This window comes from Apis florea, unplaced genomic scaffold (assembly GCF_048593485.1).
Source record: "Apis florea isolate Af1SG1 unplaced genomic scaffold, ASM4859348v1 contig_2291_pilon, whole genome shotgun sequence".
In the NCBI taxonomy this organism is placed as follows: domain Eukaryota; kingdom Metazoa; phylum Arthropoda; class Insecta; order Hymenoptera; family Apidae; genus Apis; species Apis florea.
In genome coordinates this window covers 4,605,080-4,627,802 of record NW_028256553.1, presented here as the reverse complement: position 1 = coordinate 4,627,802, position 22,723 = coordinate 4,605,080, and the positions used below count along the sequence as shown (strand labels likewise).

At 28.1% G+C, this 22,723-nt stretch overlaps 1 protein-coding gene across 3 annotated transcripts in view; it reads left to right on the top strand.

Annotated features, from left to right (window-relative positions):
- Positions 1-22,051, top strand: part of LOC100866733 (terminal nucleotidyltransferase 5C) — a 181,165-nt gene extending 159,114 nt beyond the window's left edge. For 2 of the 3 annotated variants that reach the window (XM_003694232.4, XM_003694231.4), the window contains exon 2: positions 19,405-21,576. In XM_003694232.4, coding sequence (XP_003694280.2) covers positions 19,405-20,727 — 1,323 coding nt within the window. In that variant the 3' untranslated portion in view covers positions 20,728-21,576. Of the gene's footprint in view, positions 1-15,555; positions 16,090-19,404 lie in introns of those variants that run through there. The other variant, XM_012487392.3, reaches the window with a different exon arrangement.
- The last annotated feature ends 672 nt before the right edge of the window (positions 22,052-22,723 follow it).

Sequence of the window (22,723 nt, the reverse complement as noted above, 5' to 3'; positions counted from 1 at the left end):
TGTTCCAAATTTGATTCTATAACAAACAGAAGCATTTATTCAATTCGAAAAAATTTTCTAAGTCCGAATTGAATTCAATTCTTCGTATATAATTTAAAATTATTGATCCTACTAATTCGAAAATAATTAATTAAATTTATAAAATGAGAAGAAATGATATAAATATGGGTTAGAAGATATTTAGATCATTTTTTTTTTTTTGATACATATTTCTAGAATCAAGTACATTCAGCAGAATAAAAAGAAGTTGAACAAAAAGAATATCGAAAAAGCTATTATATATAATTACTTATATTAATTAATGAGCATAAAGTGACTATTTAAATGTTGAGAATGATTTATACTTAAAAATATTTCATGCTTTTTTTTTTCGATTATTTTATGCCAATAACTCATATTTATATCACACTTTTAAAAGAAAATTTTTCCTTTATTTTAAATATATAATTTGCATATATTGCTTTTCTTTTTAATTTTTTTGATTAATACGAAATAAATAAATAAATCCTGAAATGAAACTATTAGCCCATTTCCTCTATATTTCGTAATTATTTAGATAGAAGATAGAAACTTGTAAAATGAAAATCTGTTTAAAGCAAAAATATGAATTATTAACGAGAAAAAAATATAGCGATACGAATAAAATCGAGTTCGAAAATTCTCGCAACGAAGTAGAAGAAAATTTTTTAATAAATCATTCATGGAACAGAATGAAATGATATTCTCTAGGTAGGAAAGAATGTAGGCCAACAAATGGCGCTTTATACCAACGGCTTCGTGACCGCGTAGGTATATCTTTGACGAACGGTTTAAATTCTTCAACGAGTCGATCAATTATTTATTTATCCTTTACAAGCTTTTTTATCTATACACCGGACATAAGAGCGTGTAACCCTCTCCTCTCGTCGTCTTTCATCGTAAGTTCATCGATTCCTCGTACTTTAACACGATTTACCTTGCTTTGTTGTCACTCGAAGCGCTCGTGATTGAATTTTCTCAATCTTGTTGTCGCGTATAATAAAATTTCAAAGAAATTTCAAATAAAAACGATTTATATAAACGTGGTCACGAATCGAGTATTGTACAGAGAGTATCCCATTTAAACCTGACAAAAAAAATGTTTCAAATAATAAAAATTCGAACGATTTCAGAGGATAACGATCGTAATTTGACACGATTAGTTTTCTTGCTTGTGAATTTATAGAGATTATACAGCTTTAATTTTTTTAAATAGAATCGTATAATTTTTATTATTAAAAATGAATTCCTACAAAAAAAAAATATTCAGTTTAAAAGATATTTTAATTCGAAATCTGAAGATGAAGATGATAATGATATTTAGATACGATACGATTAAAATATTTTAAATATATATGTTAATTTTGAATTTTTTTAAGTCTTAAATATGATATGATATGAGGGGAAAAGGATATGCAATATCTATTTATTTTAGAAAGTATTGGGTTGAAATATTTTTGTTCTAAGAAATGTTTTAACTTTAAAAGAAATTTCCAAAAAATTCTGATTTTTAAAATCCTTAAAATTAAATCAAAATTTGAGAGATTTTAGAGTTGACACTCTTTGAGTTATTTTAGAAAAATTTTGAATTTCAAAATTTTTCAATATATTATAAATATATCGCAAAAAAAAATAAATAAATATTTAAGCTCTGTAAAGTTCCATTTTTTATTTTACTTAAAAAAACCTTTCAAGCTGTCTAAAGAAATCTTAATTCAAAAATCCTACCCAATACAACAAATTCAAATATAAATTTCAAAATTGCTTAAAGCTATCTGTCAGAAATTCTCGTTTTCAGAGATTATTTAGTATTAAGAAAATCTTTCTCTATCACCAATCAATAATAACCATCTTGTCGATGCTTCTCGATAAATCTCTAATCGCGTGAAAGTAATCCTCTAAAGCTCTTCGAGTGGAATCTCGAATCAAATCGAATTCCCTCAAGAAGAATCATTCGATGCTTCTATGATTCCCTTGGCAAATCTTCTTCCCATCGAGGAACGAGAACAATTTTCGAGTGAAAAAAAAAAGGGGAGAAAAGCATCATAATTTAAAAGTGGAATAGGAAACGAATTCCCGCGAATCATTGAACGCGGTTTCTTTGAAAATCACATCAGCTACGTGTAAACAGTATACTGTTAAACGGGAATTGTAACCACAATAAACCGTTATTAATCTTCTAACTTCTCTATAACCATTTTCTTGATCCATTCCTTTTAAAAATATTTTTTTCAATATGAAAATGTAAGCATTGAGATTTCATTTATTCTTTACCATAAAGAATAATGTTTTTCTTTCTGTATTTGTGTAAAAGAATTTCAGAATTATACGTTAAATTTTTATTTAAATGAAATTTTGTACTTTATTTTTTTTTTGTATGTTTCTGAAATAAAATAATAATGAAATATTTGAAAAATAAATTATTTTAATATTTATTATTTTATTTGATACTTATATTTGTTTAATTCAATTATATCTTTATCTTTATCTTTTCATATAATGGAATTTTTTAAAAACAGATAAAAATTTTCATTCTTAAAAATCAATTTTCTTTTTCAATTTTTTTTTTTTCACATTTAATTATAATACTTTTTTTTTTTTTTACAGATTTATATGTATATATCTTGTCAGTTGAATTTCATTTTACATTCATCAATTATTGAGATTTGACATTTCTCAAATAAAATTTAATTTATCTATGCTTTTTTGCAAACATTTCAAATAAATTTATTTTTTATTTTATTTAAAGTAATTATTTCTTTTTCAAATTTTTATTCAATTAATTTATCATTATTTTATATAACTTTATTATATTCCCGTTCTTTCTGATACTTATAAATATTTACATCAGTAATGAATTGTTTGTTAATAAATGAATGGGATTAGATTAAAAGTTAAAGGAAGAAAATACACATCTGATTTTACCAAGCACTGATAGAATCTATCTATAAAAACGTCCTCAGAAAAGTTTTTATAAATTTCATTTGAATTTCTTTTTACATTTAAATGTATATTACATTTAATAGAAAATAAACTGTACAATAAAATATTGAAAAAAATAGATATAAAATTCATACAGAAAACGCATGAAAGAAAAAATATAAAGTATTATTTATTAAAGTATTTGCAAATAGTTACATTGGAATTATTTTATGAAAAATTATATATACCATATAAAGGAAGAACGATTCATTGTTAATTTTTAACATATTTATACGTTATTTGTTATTTATATAAAAAGAAAATATGATTCCAAAAGATCGCCAATCGATATAACAAAATTAAAGATAATAGAGGAGAGACGAAACAAACGATACTTTCAATTTTACTATACATTGAAAACTATGTGTTCAAAACAAATTATTATTAACATTATTATGCTGTTTATACATATATTACTAATTTTATGAATCTCTATGAAATCATCGTCGAATAGTTAGTTACATCTGGTGTATATCAATATTTATAATATGTCCCACTTTCGCTAAAAAAATATTTGATTTACTAAATGTCAAATGTTCAAGCGGGAATAGAAAAAAAAAAATTGCAATTGATATGTAGATATGATCAATTGCTATTATTTTGATCACGCTTCAAACAGAAACGATTTTACACAAATGAATATCGGATTAAAATAGAATTTAATATTTGCGATTTTTTATGGAAATAACTATGGAAGATAGAGGCATTTTATGTAGGACACCTTATAAATATTAAAATTAAAATTAATTATTAGATACTTAACGACAACAACTTTTGTTGCGAATGCGAATTGAATTAATTATATCTGTACAGAAAGAATTCAATACATAGTGTTGAAAGTTTTTAATTAATATCTTAGAAATTAATGAACAACCGAAATTGAAATTTTAAATTTAAGATTCTATTTCCATATTTCCATCATTCTTAAAAATTTCATATCGATCATATCGAAATTTTATCCAAAATAAAATATATATTTAAGAAATAATTATATATTAAAAACTAAATATGAAGTAATGCAAATATAAAGTATCATTCTCGAATAATTATTATTCACTAATTCATTTTTATCAGTATAAAATTTGAAAAACCGATATCACTTTTTGAAAATCGAAAATTGATAACTTTTAACAATTTTATGGATACAGTAGACAAAATTGCGAATATAAAACGATGTAAACTCGAAAATTTTGTTTTTTATGTCTTCCTTGCATGTAAATTATTGCATCATTAATTAGTACAGGATTAATTTAATATTTAATTATATTTTTTTTAACAATGATATAGAAAAAATTATGTAATCATGAAATCATGAAAAAATGATCTAAAAGTATATCACATTGAAAATAACATATTTCTCAAATATTATAAGATTTTGGAATTTATTTGCGAATATTTTTATTTCAAATCAGTTCATTTAAAAAAATATATCTAAACAAATTGTCCAATTCTATAATTTCACGTTCGAAATATTATTTTTCAAACGCGTTTTTTATTATCCAAAAATATACAAAAATGAATATAAAAACCGAAGATTATAATGTGTGAGAAATAAAAGTATAATGAGAATAAAATAAGAAAGAAAAATCTCTGAGAGAAGCAACAAAAAGTCAAAAAACCGTGCAACGGTAGACAGTAATCAGACGTCGATGAAAATTATACGTTTCGGTTTACGAACGTTCCAATTCTCATTCCTTCGTAAATCACAGAGCATAACATGAAGGCAGACCACGAACGAAAATGGCGAAGTTTTGTTTTTTTTTTCTCGTTCAAATCAAACGAATCTTTTATTCGATAATTAGAAAAAAATCAATATCATTTTTTACAAAATTAATATTCGTAACTAATTTTCACTGTTTCTCTAAATTTTATTAAATTCTCGAACATTGTTTTCAATTCATTATTCAAAATATATTTCACATTCACACAAGTTTTTATTACTATATTATGTTATATATATTATTGTATTCAGACATTAAACAAAGTCATTTATATTTAGACATTTTTGAAAAAATCAGATTTTTCACTTCATTTATTTGCTAATAATACATTCAAATTGTTTGCATTAATAATATATTTTTTATTTTAATTTCAATTTAGAATATTTATAGATTTTATATAAATTTTTTCAGACGTTTTCAAAGATTAGATGAAAAACATGACTTTTATTTACGATTTGAATAATCGTAAAAATAATTTATAGAATAAGAATTAATTCTTCATTTTGAATAAAATAAGCATTTTTATAATACGTATATATCATATATGTATGTATGTGTACTCAAAAAATAATTCAGAAAATATTCTAACATTATATCTTACAAGAAATTTATTTAAAATGAAAATCTTAATATTAATAAAAATTTATATGTACATAGAATATAATGAGTTATATGTATAGAGCAATTTCTTTTTGATAGAAAATCTCTTTGAGAGGATGAAACGTATCCTCAAAAAATTTCCAATATTCTTTCATATTTTGAATGTAATTTTGTCTAGAATATTTTTACAACAAAAAAACATTGACATATAAATATTTTTTATATTTATTAAAATTTTATTTTCTTTCATATCACATACAAAATTAAAAAAAAAAAAAAATAGAAAAAGAATAATAACAAACAGAATTTCATATAAAAATTCATATAATCTTGATATTTAAATTCCATAGTAATTAATTGAATTTTAATCTAATATTTTAATTTTTAAATGTTTTATTCATGATACAATATACATTTGTATATAAATCAAATACATGATTTCTTTTTCTTTTGTTATATTCATAATTTTTTGGAATTTTGAAATTTGAAAATCTTTCTAAATTAAACATAATTAAATTTTGATATTTATCTGTTGATAAAATACTTATAGAATCGATAAATGTTTTAATTAACGATAAACAATTAATTTCATTGATTGATTAAATCAATCTTGATTTTTCACGATTAATTTTGTTTTATTATAAATATGATATATTAATAAATCGATATAATTAAAACTTTAATTAATGCTCATTGTTGAAAAATACACATTTTGAGTTTTGAAGTAAAAGTAAATTTTTTGAAGTAAAAAAAAAAAAAAAATTGACCACAATTTGGAAAAATATTGAATTACAAATTCTCTCAGAATATTATCTGTATTTGATAAAATTTAATTACATGTTTATTTATTTATTATCACACATAAATTCATTAATCATCAAGTTTATTAGTAGTTTTATTTTATTAAATTATCATTTATTCCTTGAAATTTTAATTACATTCACAATCTTGTGATATTATCATAATAATTATCATAATCTCAAATACTTTAATTTTTATTTAATTTTTATTAATAATTTTTACAATCTAAGTTGAACTTATTTATAAAAAAATGAAAATAAACGTAGTTTTATTCTAAATTTTAACTATATTCACTTTCTTTTTTCAAAATTGTATTTTTATTAAATATGCCTACTTTATATTTCATGATTTTAATTGCAAATACTATATTTAAATTAATCCAATTATTTTTTCAACAAATTTTCTTTAAAAAAAGAGTATAAATAATAATTTATATTAAAAATAAAAGAAATCAAATTATTGCGTTGAAATAGAGCAGGAAATAAGATCGTGAAAAGAACAAAGTACGATAATCGTACAATAAAAGTAAAATAATCGAAATTTGTAAAATCATGACATTCCAGATATACGAAAATCGTAGAAGAAAGTATAACTTTTTTAAAATATTTTTTTTTTTTTATATATTATTTTTTACATATCATAATTATTTTTTAACATAATCATTATCTCGACTTAAATACTCATTATATCTATCGTTAATTTATATATTATTGCAATATTGCAATATTCTCTAAATCGTCATTTCGTGAAGTATCGTCCTTGCTTTCTCAAAATTTCGCAAACAAATGATAATCATTCGAAACCAAGTCCAAATTGTAAGCAAAATATTCAAATATCTCCTTTAAAGTATTTAAAGTTTTTGATCTTCAAAATGTATTGTATCCATAAATCCATAATTTTCAATTTTTATTGTCAATTTTTATTATATTTAACTGAATAAAATCGTTAAGACGAATAATTTAAAAACGAAATTTGATTGTTGTCAATGTACATGAGTGAAACTAGCTAACCTCTTATGAATATTGTGTTGTTTTCTATGAATGCTATACGTAAACGTGTATTACTTAAAATATATGATATTTATAATAATTTGCAGAGTAAATTTTGCAACATATTTACTACTACAATAATAAATATTTCATATATTTTAAAATGTGATTATTAACGATCTAACGTCATTTATGAAGCATAAAGCATAATGTTAATATAATAATTTATTAATAAAAAATTTTTAATTAATCGTATAGACATAAAAAATACAACAATTAATTTATTATTATTTCTACATTAATTATTTCAAATATTAGATTGTGCCCAAGGTGTTTCTTCTTATTTGCATGTATGATTAAGATCAAGATTTGGGAAATAAATAAGTTTATTAAAATATTTTCTTATAATTTCGTATGAAGATGTATATTAATTTTTTCAAAATTAAACATTGTATAACGTATGGAAAAAATTTTCTGTTATCAATTATAGAAAAAGAAGATAGAAATATACACAGTATAGGATTTTTAATATTCTATAGTATTATTTTTTTTTTATTTTTTTGATCTAAGGAATTTCAGAATAATTATAAAGATCAAACAAATTAATATAATAAAAAATTTCATGTAGCATTGCATAAGTAAATATTTTATACTTCAAAAAAATTATGAATTTTTTATTTCTTTTAAATTCAGACAAAATTTGAAGGACAATGTAGGATGTAATAATATGAAACAGTATAATATTTAAAAGATATGAATTATGCAATTATATTAAAATATTTATAAATATGTTTTAATGAAGTCTTAAGTAATTATCTACAATTTATTTTGTTTTCAATGATCATATATATATAAATTTCATTTTGGATAATGGCCAATAAATATGACATTGAATTCTCAGATTTAAATTTTAAATGATTAAAATTTAAACGATTTTAAATAATTTAGATATTTCTGGTTTATTTGATCTTTTTTTTTTTTTAAGTTTATTTTTGCTATTTAAATAAGTAATTGAAAATGATGAATTAATAATATAATTTAAAATTTAAATGTCTCATATTATTCACACTATTATTATACACTAATTAATCATTTTATCATTATGGTCATTATAAAAACTTTTTCAAATACTTATTAATATTCTCTACAATAATTGTAGAATCACTTTCATTCATTAATTTCTTGAAAATGATGGAATAAATTGCAATAAATTCCATTAAGATATGCATATATGAAAATTTCCTGTTGTGACAGAAGCAAGAAATTCATTAAACAAAAATAAATTAATAAACGACGATAATTGTTATGAAAGGTCTTATGTAATCTTCACTTTATTTAAATTTTAATTATTATTTTGAATAAATTGAAATATTAAAATATTTTAATCATTATTTAAGTATTTAATTATTATCTCATTACTACGTACTAACTTAAATCCTTGATAACCTTATATTTTTATTCTATCTGATATTTTACTATTTTTTCCCTACTTTTTTTTTTATATTAATAATAAAAATATATTTTTTCTAGATTTTAATGAAAAAAACATATTATAATTTTGAAAACAAGCATTTACCTTCCTGCTACATAGTTGATTGATTAGGATAAACATAGGATAATTGTTTGCAAATTTGATGATTATAAAGAAAATCTTTGATATTAAAACTTTGAGTATTTTACAAATAAAATTAAAGATACTTTGGAAAATATCATAATATAATATTTAATAAAATATATATATATATATTGTTTGGTCTGATGATACATTACACATTGTTGCTGTTCGATTTTCATTAATTTTCGATGCATATTAAAAATTGAAACATCACAAAGAAATTGGTAAAAAATCAAAATCTCATTGGTAAATAATTATAAAATATTCTTCCTTAAAATTCATATTTATTCAAAGTTTATATTCTACTAATACATTCTATGCTACGAATATATTTTTCGATAGATATAATTTTTTTTTTATAATTACATATGTTCAACAATATGAACACTTGCGAGTAGGGAAGTATGAAAACTGCTATTATTAATTAGCAAACAATTATTGCACGATTATCTTTCAAGCCTTTTTATGTTTGGCATCTAACATTTATCATTGCGAAATATTTTCAGAAATAATTTTCGTTTTTTGAAGGGATTCGATTCTATTGAAATTTCATTGGAACTGATTTTCATGTCATTTGCATAAATTTATTAAAAAAAAAAAAAATGAACGAAAATCGTGCTCAGCTATAATTTGTGCAATTATATTTTTGAAAGCAATTTTCGCAATCTAATCTTTCGAATAAACGATTGATTGATTTGTGATAACAGTTTGCAATAATATTTAATTATAGATAGAAATAAATTTCCATGCTTCGTTAATCGTGTCTTCAAATATTAAAATTGAAAAGTTAATAAAAAATAGAGATTTATCTCATTCATCAAAAATAAATAATTAAATTACTTTATTCTTAATAATAATCTACATCCTTATAAATTATAGAAAATGAAAATTCGTTAGAGATTTTTAATTATTATTCATTGATTCGTTATTACCAAAATCATAGTTTAAATTTCTTTAATATCAACAACATCTAAACATTAATTAAACTTAAATCAAGTACAAACATAATTCAAATTTTCTCAATTATACTACATAACCATTGAAATCATTCATGCAGCAAAATTGCTACACACATTACTATCAAAAATTTCATTTTATATTTTTTAATACAATTTTGATACACCTAAAGTATTAATTTATCAAATATTTATATAATTTAGTTTTTCAATATAATTATAATTAGAAACTTCTTAATAATAGTTTAATAATAATTTTTTTAAAATAGTTTATTTTCTTAATAAAAAAAAAAAATTAATAATAACGAAATTAAATGAGTGAGTTAAACTTGAGTTAAATTCAACGTTTTGAATACGCGTTGTACTTTCATCGCAAGAAAAATTCATCACTTCTGTAACTCGCTTGAAATCACCTTTCAACAAAACGTTAAAAATGCGCAATATCAACGGGGAATTTTTGTTCGAATATAAATAATTGATGTTACGCAACCATGATGAGTTCGTGGAAACGTGTAATATGATATCCATCGGCGCTAATTATCAAGTCAGAATGATTAATGTATATTGTTTGTTGAAAAAAAAATACATATATATTTATTACGAGTCGGACTATTTTCGAAAAAAGTGTTTTTTTTTTTTCCTTTGTTAAAAAGACACCATGATTAGAAAGTTTCAAAGTAATTGAAACATCTGGTTATCGACATGGTTTTGTTTGTATAAAAAGAATAGGAGGTGACAATCTTTTCATTGAGAATATCCCGCTATATTTAATCGATCGAATCGTGACATTTTTCGTTTCCTAAAAGTGACTTGACCAACAGTATTTGACAGAAGGAGAAAGAAAAGAACAGACAGAGAGAAATGCGTAAAAATTGCGTACAATAGTGTTTCCAATATTAGGAGATATAATTCAATAATTATATTCTCATTCAATTGCAATTCATTATTCTCTGAAAACAGAGAAACGACCCCCTCAAAATCAATATGATAAATACTCTTTTGCTGGCACAAGTATAATTAATTTAGAAGAAAAATTGAATTTATATATAATCTTGATTTTTCTTTTATAAAAACATATTCATATTTACGTGACTAGAAATAAGACCAGATACAGTACAACTGAAATGAAATTGATAATTGATAAATTAAAATTTTAAATTGGACTAATAATATTGTCAATTCTTGTTCGTTCGTTATCCCTTGTTCACACGTTGTTGTACATTTTCTTTCTTTCTCACGATTGAGTGATTGAGTTACCAAAAAAAAAGGAAATTATAAAACTATGTTTCATTGATTAAGAATCATATTGTAGATAAGGCTGTATCGACTGATATCAAAAGAAATTATATCGAAATAGAGATAATAATTAAATTTGAGTTGTCATTAACCTGTCTTACTTAATATTATTAAGATATTTTTTTATTAATTATTTTTCTAAAATAATTCGATTCACTGCTTCTGTACAAATTTCTGAATTCATTGTTATATACTTGAGATTAAATACGTTGGTATCGTTCAAGAAAAAAAAAAAAAGAAAAAAAAAATCAAATTTTTCAAAATTACCTGCATTGCAAATTTCTTTGTTGCGTAAATTGACACATATCTAATCAAACTTTTTTAATTATTTCCTTTTTTTCTGTAATTACTATAAATGCGATTGTTTTAACAATCATTATCACTTCATTGAATATTCATTTCATTATTGATGACGTAATACAAACATTGGCGAATATAATACGCCAATATGACACGATTATCCATTGTTACAACTTCGATCATTGTAATTGGCGAAGATTTTTATTTTTGCATCCAGAGGAATGCTCAAGTTCGCTATGGATAAATACAATTTGCTAATCCGTTATATATTTTGGATGCAAGCCACCATCATCATGTGTTTATAGAAACAGTTGAAAAGTGGCATACCATTGCACGTATAAATAAATCGCTGCTATGCTCGTCACACTCATAGTAATTAAATTTTCTAAATTATTAAAGATAAAATGAATATCATCAATTGCAAAAATTTAACACGGTTTTTATGGTATTTTAAGATTTATATAGTGCATAGATATTAGGTAATAATAAATTTTTGCCTTCAAAATTTTTCATTATGATAAAAATATTATCAAAAATAATTGAACGTATCACGATAACTACTAATGAGATAAATTTGCTATTGATAAAGAAGCAAATTTGCTTGATATTTTATTAATAGAAAATTATGAGAATTACGAAGATTTATAAAATAAATATGACGTTCAGCTATTTGCTAATTATGAATTATGTAAATAACTTAACACTTAAGCAAATATTTCTATATTATACAAATAATATCTAAATTGATGGTGAGATAAAAGATTTCTATGTTGAAAATAATTGTGGCTCCGATTTTAGGATAAATAAAAAATTCAGAATTCAAAAGCTATCAACTTTAAAAAATTTTGACGATTTTCCAATCCCTATTAATAATCATTATCATAAAATATATAAAATATATCTTTAATTTTCTTCGTCACACGTGAAATCTATTCCATACAAAGTAAACATTGAAAACTGGCGTAGCATTAAATATATTTAATACAAGTTTCATTACAGTTATTCAAAAATTATTTAAAAATCTTTACCTTCATTTAATTTTCCAAGACAACACAATCCTCAAACACATTTTCTTAAATATATACGTCTTAAAAATACTTCGCAAGAAATATTCTATTTATTCAAATGCCTCCAAGAGATTCGTATTTCCTTTTTTATTTTTCCTTAAACGCGGAAGCAACGCATCTTCGCATAACGAAGTTCAAATCTTATCTAAATGACTCATTCTTTGCGACCATCTTTCCCATTCCCCTCATAAGATATTTCATACTTTTGCGTCGTATCGTCGAATACACGATGACGTAAAAATAAAAGAGCCACGATTTAACGTGGGTTGATGACTGGGACCATCCTCGAGATCGATACTATTGTCGACCATCTCTCGTCGGTCCATCTCTCTCTCTCTCTCTCTCTTCCTCGCTGTGACCTGCGTGGGCGCTGTTATACATATACGTCATCCAAGCTCGATGAAACACAGGCAAACGCATTTAAATGTGGATGAGCGTAAGGGGGAATAGCGTAACGGCTGGGTCGGTGTATTCATTCAGCGACACCTACGCGCTCTTTGGCGTGACGTCATTCAAGGTATTACTATAGGGTGGGATAGGGAATGTTGGGGAGGAAGGATCTAGGGCAATACATTTCACCCTACGCTTTATCTTTTCTTCATTTTTTTCATTTATTCGTTCGTTCGTTCCACGGTAATTGTTTACTTTAGCTATAATTGAAATTGTGTACAAAATTTTTTCTTCTTTTGTAAAAAAAATTTGAGGATAGTATTTTTTGACATTCGAAGTAAAACTTTTTGAAGGAAGAATACAGTGGTACTTTGAATATTGACGAAAAAGTTACTTTTTATATGTTGTTTGTTGTTTTTTTTTTATTTTCTTTTTTGGCTGTTTCTTTAGTACATTGCTACTTGTTGATTTCCAATTTTATCTTTGTTTCATGTTTCATTCCTCTGTGTTATTCATTTTCCCTTTTATTAAATAATTTTTTTTATTCAAGTGCTTTCAAGTTATTTCTAGCTTTTTATATCTTTTTATTCTGTTTGTTTTTCCCCCTTTGTTTTCATTGCCTTCGGTCGCACTATTTTCTTCTACTCCTCTTTCCTGTCTCTATTCATTTTCTTTACGTTCAATTTATCTCTTTACTTTTTCTTCCTTTTTTTTTTTTCATCCTTTATCTTTGTTCCTCTCTCATGGAATGGTTAATGGTCGATCAGAGTCGAACGTCGCAGCGATTCAACGAGCCACATCATTTTTCCAGTTGATTTCACCCAAGCTACTATTATTCTCGATGAACTGCGGAGAGGGACGAGCGATTGACGAGGGTTGCTCGTCTATTTTGTCTTCTCTTTATGGTCGTTTTGTTGTATGGGAAAATTGGTTTTGTAGAAAATGTTTCGATTGTCGATAGATGAAAAAAATTGAGTTATGGCGCGAGAGTGGTAACATAACGATAACAAAAATGAACGATCTTTCGAGAAGTTGTTTATATGAAACATTGTTTTTTTTTTTTTTTTTTTCTTAATTTTAAGAAGAGAAATATTAAATGAATAAAAACAGAAAATCGTCAGAAAGGAATTAGATGAAGGATTTTTATTTTCATTATTTAAATTGGAAGCAAATAATAGCTAAAAATTAGCTTGACGATAATTAATTAACATCATTGCTGTTAAATTGCATTATTACATTTGGAGATGATAATATTTAACAACAAATGTTTGTTGACGAGTTTTCATGTTGATTAAATTTACAATTATATATATATATATATTAAATAAAAAATTGTTACAATTTATTGCACATTTTCTAATTGATAATTATAATATGCAATAGAGATAAATAAATAAGAAAATTATTTATAAAAATTATATGACACAGAATGTGACCATAATTATTTACGTAAGACTTAATTTATTTTCCAGATAATCGAATTTAAAAATTTATGTCGTACACATTGAAACTATGATATGAGTAGCATCTATCACATTTGTGAACAATGTTTACATGATATTCACGAGTTATTAAATTCAAGAAAGATATATTTTCACGATTATATTATTCCATAAATTCTAATTTAGTCGTAATTATATTCAAAGATTATTTTTCACGAAGAATACATAATTTTTTAAACTTGAAATATAAAGTGTGATCCAGATTCAAGGTGTCAATATATTTTATGGATCTAAACAAAAAATGTTAAAGAAACATAGATTGTTTGCATTATTAAAAAAGTTGTAAATATGAAGGAAACAATCGTATATTGTAATTACTTATCCCATTTTTCATTTCAAAATGATCCTTATTTGTATTATTGCATATTTATTTGTACTTTGTTGTATCAATTCATCACACGTAATCATTCTTATTTCCTTCAAGATATCCATATTGGAGGAAAATGTATACTTAATATGATAATCCTTATCTTTCCTCGAATCACAATTTTTATTATCACGAAAAAGGAAATCGTATCTCGATTCGAAACGAGCGAATGTTCAACAATTTTAACCTTGAGATTGATTTGAACGTTCAAAACAGGATTCAATTTTGGATTGCATAATTTCAAAGAAAAGAGGTAAAAAAAAATATCGAACAATCCTTCAGATAGAAATATCGAGAAAGTAATGGAGAACATTCTTGGCGCATGGGGAAATTTTCCGAGTAATAGTATTGAAATTGTATCGAGAAAGTTTCCTGCAAGTGACAGAGATTCAAATAGATTGCTGATTGCCCATCGATATCTCGAGCCGGGGACCTTGAGAACGTTGACAATGGTGGATTATGGCGTTTTAGAAGATTTCAAGTCTCGAAATACAAAGAAAAAAAGAGAATTTTTATTTATATATATATAATTCAACGAAAAATTATATTCTCATGATCGAAATATAAAATCATTAAAATCATCTTAATCTTGATTCACGCTTGAAGATATATAATGTCTTATAGTAGTATCTTATCCAAGATTACATTCTTTGTATAATTTTAGAAAAAGAGAGATGAATAGTTACTTGTTATTATGAAATGCAAAGCGAGATACGTGTTTCAAAAAAAGAAAAAAAAAGTTGAAAAGAGCGTGTACAATGATCAGATTTACACGAAGCCGGAGCTCGATGTCGATAGCGGCTTGCTAGCTTTGTATCGCCCCTCTCTCTCTCCTCTTTGCTACACTAAGGACGTCGCTATCGCTGCTATTGATGGAGGTATCGCCGCCACCGCCACCGCCACCGTCACTGCCGCCAGTCTTCCTCGTACGCCTTTCACCGCGCTGCTCTCAGTTCGCTGTTGCCTCTCATCAGCTGTGGATCTGCTCGGCTCATGCGAATCCGTTTGCAAATTCACGCTTTAATATAAAATACCCTTCCTCGCATTTCTAAAGAGTTCAATCGAATTTGCCCAGACTGAAGAAAGTGGCCAAGTTCTTAATTACTGAAGTTCTCGATCAGTGATCAAGCCTGTGATATACCAAAGCTGAAGCTGCATACAGTTAAAAACGAGTGATATTGTTCTTCGAATTTTTCTGGAAGAAAAAACTGGTGGGGAAGCGCGGGATCCACAGGTGGTTCGATTGTTTCGTGATCGGTTTGGGAAAAGTTATAACTAGAGGATATATATATATATATATAACCCTGGTCGAGTGAAAGTAACTCGAAAACTGGTTAATTCGTGGTGAATCCGAGGTGGCACTCAATACAATCGCTGTAACACGTAATGTAATAATCGATGGATGGATTAAATATATAATAGTTTGTGCGAGGGAATTCTACAGTTTCGTTCAAGTTTGAATGTTATTGGTGGAGAAAATATAAGGTGACGACGTGTGCAATGTATATTATTATTAATAATTTTTTCGTTTCTTTGAACAATTCGTGGAAAATTCAATGATGGGAATATATTCGTCCTCCTTTTTTCCCCAATATTGCATCACGTAATTAATTCAAGCATAGTTCTGTAACTTAAAGAATTCTTTGGAGAAAGAAGGTAGGTTTTCCTAGTGTCGATTACGAAAAATGTGTAACATAATATAATCATTATCGTCTTTAATAGGAAAAGAGCGATAATGATATCTGGCGAGTTAACAGCCATTCTTATCAGCTTTTTATCCTGAAATGATTCCAACTCGTATTATCGAATTCACGTGTTTTTTTTTATTCTTGCAACGATCGAAATATATTCTCAAATCCTCCTATTTTCTTTTTTTTTTTTTTTCATCCGAAAAATGGTGCAATAATAATTTATCAAAAAAAAAAAAAACTTATTCTCACGCGAGAGATGGGAATGGGAACGTGTGGTGAACATCCCAGATACGAAACATCGTGCGAAATAGATCGAAAAGTGTGTGATGACGCAACTGGATCTGGTAATCGAGCGTGGGGCAATTAGCTAACGAAGTTATATACCGCCATGATTAAGTGCCGGTTGTTCCCAAGTGCACGGTGAGAGAACGAGAGCGGGAATAGATGGCGCGATTCTGATGCACGCCTGATGTTGAAGAATTTCAATTTAACGACCGGTTTTATCGCCCAGTTATCCCGATTAATATCGAAGCCGCGTGAGCTCGGGTATAAACTTAACGGTGGCTCTTAGCCGCTGATCGACCATATCTTTTCTCGTTATCTCCTAATGAAATAACGATAATTAAACGCGGCCGTGAACGAGTCGAGGGGAACCAACTCTCGACCAGCGCTTCGAATCGGCTCCCTTTCGCTTCGGTGTTTACTTTCAACAGCTGACTTCCAGAGTTCCGTCCAGTGGCATCGACCTTTTCCATCGTATTCCAACCTTTTTTTCTTCTTCTTTTTTTTAGAATTTTGAGAATTCCATTCGGATTATTTTTCGGGAAGGAATTATATTATATTATAATTTATTTTTGTAATTAATATAATATAATATAAATATATGATTTTTAAATACGTAACAGAGAGATAGAAGATTTTGAATTACTTTCTTTTTCTATGTAAGCATCGTTCAATTTTTCCACATATTTGGAAATGATAGTTGTTACTACGACATTGAATTTCGTTTGTGGCTACTGTTATCTATTGTTTATACAAATACATTACAGCGATAAACAAGTAGAATTGTATAACGGATGAACAGGTCATAAAACTATTTCCTCGTGGATTTTTATGACAACTTACATCAAGTTTGGGCATTCTTCGGGATATCTCGGATACGGAGTGCGAAAATAGAATATAAAATAATCCTTGTTGAGTGGAATTAAAATTACAATGATCGAAATCAGCGATCCCAACGATAAATACAATAATATTAGTTCACCCGTTATACGTTTGGAATCGCTACCACACACTGTGATGTGTTTATATAAATAGTTGATAAATGACATGTTGACGCGCGCACACTCATGATACTCAGATGCGGATGAAATTCAATAATAGCAACTATTTTTTTTTTTTTTGCGAATATCTCGAAAATATTGGTTCTTAAAAATTTTGTTCTTCAGTAAGATAAGAAATTTTCAAGGATAATTAAAATTTCAGTTTTTCTTATTATTGTTACATTAGTTTCTAAAAATCAATCATTTGTTTTTTGTAATTTTTTTGTAATTTTAAATGAGAATCTTGAATATATAAAATTTTTAGATGCTTTTTTGCGATGAAAATGGCAGATTTCCGAATTTTTTATAAAAGTGGTGAAAGTTTTTAATTTTGCGCTTTTAAGAAATTATTTGAATTGATTTATTTATTGCTTTTTTTCCTTATATTATTAAAAGAAGTTTTAAAAATCGAAGGAATTTTAATAGAGAAGAATTATATATAAAAAAAAAAAAAAAAAATGTTAAAATATCTTTCCATTGAAATATTTTAAAAGAATTTTTTTGTTGGAATATTAATAAAATTCTTAGAAATTAAATAGAAGTCAAATATTTCTTAAGAATTTGTTGACAACACAATCTAAGGAATTTTACAAATTTTAAAAATATTTCCAAGTATTTCGAAATCTTTTCAAATAAATGATTTTCCTTCGTAATCTTTTGAAGCGTCGAAAAAAATATCTACATTCAACAATCCTACTTCACATCGTTTTATTTTTAATTCAAAACTTCCGATGAGTGAAAATCTCTTTAAAAATGAAACAAAATCTATTAATGAAATATCAGATTTTTTTGCAAGAAATAAAAACTATTTTATTTTATTTACAAAGATCGAATGATTGACAAAGAGTGAGAAGTTCCTACAAATACATTATTCGAACGTAATCTCGTGATATTTCTAAACGTGTACGATAGCATGTAGAATGTTAAACTTCTCACTGTGTTTATTCTCGAAACTGTTTATCTATTTGCGATACGATTAAATTAATCGCATCATCATTTTATTGCCATTCTCGTCATGATTTTCATGTCACGATTAATGTCGTCTGCAGAATTAAGGAACATCGAGACGATAACTTCCTTTTTCTAACTTTGTCCTATTCTTTCGATTAAGAAAAATAGAAAAGAATGATAAAATTGAATATAAATATAAAAAAAAAAATGATTAAAGGATTAGAATATTTATTTATATTTATATTTTATGCTTCTATATTTTTATACACAAATCATTACTATAAATAGTTGTAAAATATACGTAGGTAAAATGTTTCATAAATAAATTAAATAAATTAATTTTTAACATATAATTTTTCTTAATTTTCATACATTTTATTCCTTTTTCAAAACAATTGTCCTTTTCAAATTTTCTTTTTAAATTTCTTAAATAATCAAATTTTATTCGTAAAATGAAATAATAAGCATACATATATTTATTCATAAATAAAAATTAAAATTATAAATTTTTAGTATTATTAATTTTTTTTTAAATAAAATCATATTTAAATTTATATATCTATAAATATATATATGTGTGTGTGTTAAATATTAACAATAATAAGTTGATTTCTCATTTAATTGGATATTTTTGGAAACAATCGTAAAAACAATACTTTACAAAATAAATTATAAGTTTTCAACTACTTTATTTCTACCTTTCGTTCAACGTAATAATAATACCCATTCCAACAATATCCATTTAAGAGCATGGCGCAGCTTAATACAGTTATTTATTTTATCGAAGGCGGAAATGATACGGTTAATAACATCTCCCCGTTTCGTTTCCATTACAGTGTGGCTCCCTGGAGATCGGCGAGGAACGCCAACGTCGGGTCGCTATGATGGAGTCCCTGTGCCAGGTGAGCGGCACCAAAAACATTGGCAACGAGAGCAACGCGAACACCACTAACAACAGCAACAACAACAATCCAAATTGCCCGGATCCCCAGCAGAGGCTGGCCGTGCTCAGCTTCGATCAAGTGAAACGATTGAACGACGTGATGAACGAAGTGGTGTGCATCCACGGGCGTGGAAACTTTCCCACTCTGGAGGTCAGATTGAGAGATCTGGTGAACGTGGTCCGCAGCAAATTGGAGTCGGATCCGAGCAACGGTGGCGCCGGGATGAGGGTACGCGATATAAGATTGAACGGTGGCGCCGCCTCCCACGTCCTCGCCACTGAATCGCAGCCGTACAACGATCTGGATCTGATCTTTGCCGTGGAGCTTTCGAGCGGGCGAAATTACGACAAGGTGAAGGCCGCGGTGCTCGGCTCGCTGTTCGACCTTCTGCCGGAAGGCGTGAGTCGCAAGCGTATCACTACTTGCAGCCTGAAAGAGGCTTACGTGAGCAAAATGGTGAAAGTGAATAACGAAGGTGACCGATGGTCCCTGATCTCCCTCGGGAACTCGCGAGGCCACAGGAACGTCGAGCTGAAATTCGTCGATTCGATGAGGCGGCAGTTCGAGTTCTCGGTCGACTCGTTCCAGATTGTCCTCGACTCGCTCCTCTTGTTCTACGAATGCAGCAAACTGCCGATCGGCGAAAACTTCTACCCGACGGTTGTAGGCGAATCGGTGTACGGTGACTTTCAGGAAGCGTTGTATCACCTTCACAAGAAACTGATCTCGACAAGGAGTCCCGAAGAGATTCGCGGAGGTGGCCTGCTCAAGTACTGCAATCTTCTTGTTAAGATGTACAAACCCTCGCAGCCCGAATACATAAAGACCCTCGAGCGATACATGTGCTCGAGATTCTTCATCGACTTTCCCGACATCAGCCAACAACGCGCCAAACTTGAGAACTACCTGTGGAATCACTTCGTCGGCCCTGAGGAGGAGGCCCTCAAGTATCAGTACCTGATGTTACTCCATAACGTGGTGGAAGAGTCCACTGTATGCCTGATGGGCCACGAGAGACGACAGACACTCGCATTGATCGAAAATCTTGCCTACCAGGTGTTGTGCCAGGAGCAGCAACAACGATTGACGAATCATCAGCAAGCCCCGCCTGGGCCACCCGCCACCTACGTGTACGCGAACGGTTATTATTACGCTCCGGTGATACCCGCGTGTTACACGTGCACCTGCAACTCGTGGATGGCGTGCTCGTCGTGATGCGACATCGACGCCAACGCCATCGTCGCCACCAGTACCGCCATCTCTACCGCTACGACAACTACCGGCACGGTCATCGACGTCCGCGACATCTCTGCGATCATTGCCGATTATAAAACCATCGATGAGACTCTGCTTACCGACCACGGGAGGGCCGAACATCTACTATTATCAGAAATCAACAACGATCGACGGGATTGGGATCATCGTGGTCCTTGCTTATTCAAAAATATCGAGAACGATGATGATCGATCATCATTGATTGTTCACGGGCCAAAGGAGTATTGTTTAGTTCTCAGTTGACGCTTGGACATGCATCAAACATCACATATTGACACACGATTCAAAGTGTGACGTAGACGAGTAGCGTTCTACTCGTTGAAATGAGAGAAGCGAGAGAAAATGAACTCGCCGTGATCGATTCGATGGATCGTTGATTTGAAGAAGAAGTCGGTGATGACGAACGCTTATTAGCGATTCAGGGAAGACTGAAGGGAATTAGAGGAACCAAGAAGATTCGAACGGAAATATTCGATTTGTTACATTGCATACGTTTTTTCGTCTATTCGTGTATTCTTTCTGTTTCTCCTGGATCGACGCGTTTATCCAACTGCAATAGACGAATCAGTTGTCGTGGGGGGAAGGACCAAAACACGATGGTACTTGTTGTAATACGGTCGTAGGGGATCAACTGAGAGACTACAAGACTCCAAACGAAACAAAATAATAATAATAATAAAAAAAAAAAAAAAAAAAGAAGAAGAAGAAGAAGAAGAATGATAACAAACAAAGCGAAACAGATAGAAAAAAATAACAGAAAATGTGTTGTGCCTAACGAATCCGAACGAATAGTGGAGAGAAATGTAATAATCTGTTTGCGTTACGCGCGATAAATGATAGACGACTTTTAACGTTACATTCTTATTTGTGCGCGCGTCGATAGAACGAAATACAACGCGTACAACTCGCAATAGTGGCGCGAGAAAGACGGAGACTGTGCGTGCATCGAAAAAAAGCATAAGTTTCAAAGTCCCTGGGGAATAGTAGCGCTGCCGCTCAGTGGCATCAGCTTGCCAACAAGATTCCGAATAATAGAAGGAAAATCAACTGTGAGGCAGAGAAGCGACGACTAATCGAGAGAGATGAGAAACGGGAGAGAAGAGTATTGAGAAAAAATTCGAAAAAAAAAAAAGACCGACGACGAGAGAGAAAAAACGAAAGGATAGAGAGCGCCTGGAGTTGAATCAGAAAATAACAGAAACGATTGTTAGCGCATATGGAAGCGTCCGTTAGCGTTCCACGGTCGCTCTTTCTTTTCTTTTTTCCCAGACAGAGAAAAACGAAAAATAAAAAAAAAAAAAATAAAAAAACAAAAAAAATATATATATATAACGAATGAACATAATGTTTCGAAAACGTATACTAAAGGAAAGGTAGTGGTAATAAAACACAGATTTCACAAAAAAAAAAAAGCAACAACAAAAAAATAAATTTAAAACAAACAGCAGGCTACGAAACATTAACGGGTGTGGCGTTTGCTAAAAGATTAATTATAAATATATAAATAAATATATATATATATATTTAAAAATATATATAAATACATGTATAAAATCTGTGTATAAATATTAATGTGTGGCTGTGAACACATTTCATTTAGATACTATCTACTGTAACGTGATATATAAGATTGAAAAAAAAAAAAAAATGAGGATGAGCGGCGCGATCCATGTGACAACAATAGAGGACGAGAGTTTGTACGCGGAGATAGAGAGAGAGAGTGCGAGAGTGGGAGAGAGAGAGAGAGAGAGAGAGAGTAAAAGAGCGAAGGAGATAAAGAAAGAAGAAAATCAACCAGGGGTGAAAGACGGTTCCATTCATTTCTATCTTTTTCTAATTTTTGCGTGAACCAGCGCTGTCATGTCGCAAATAAACAAAATGAAGACATAACAAGCACACATGTATTCATGCATGTTGCGAATCATAAAAAGTAAAC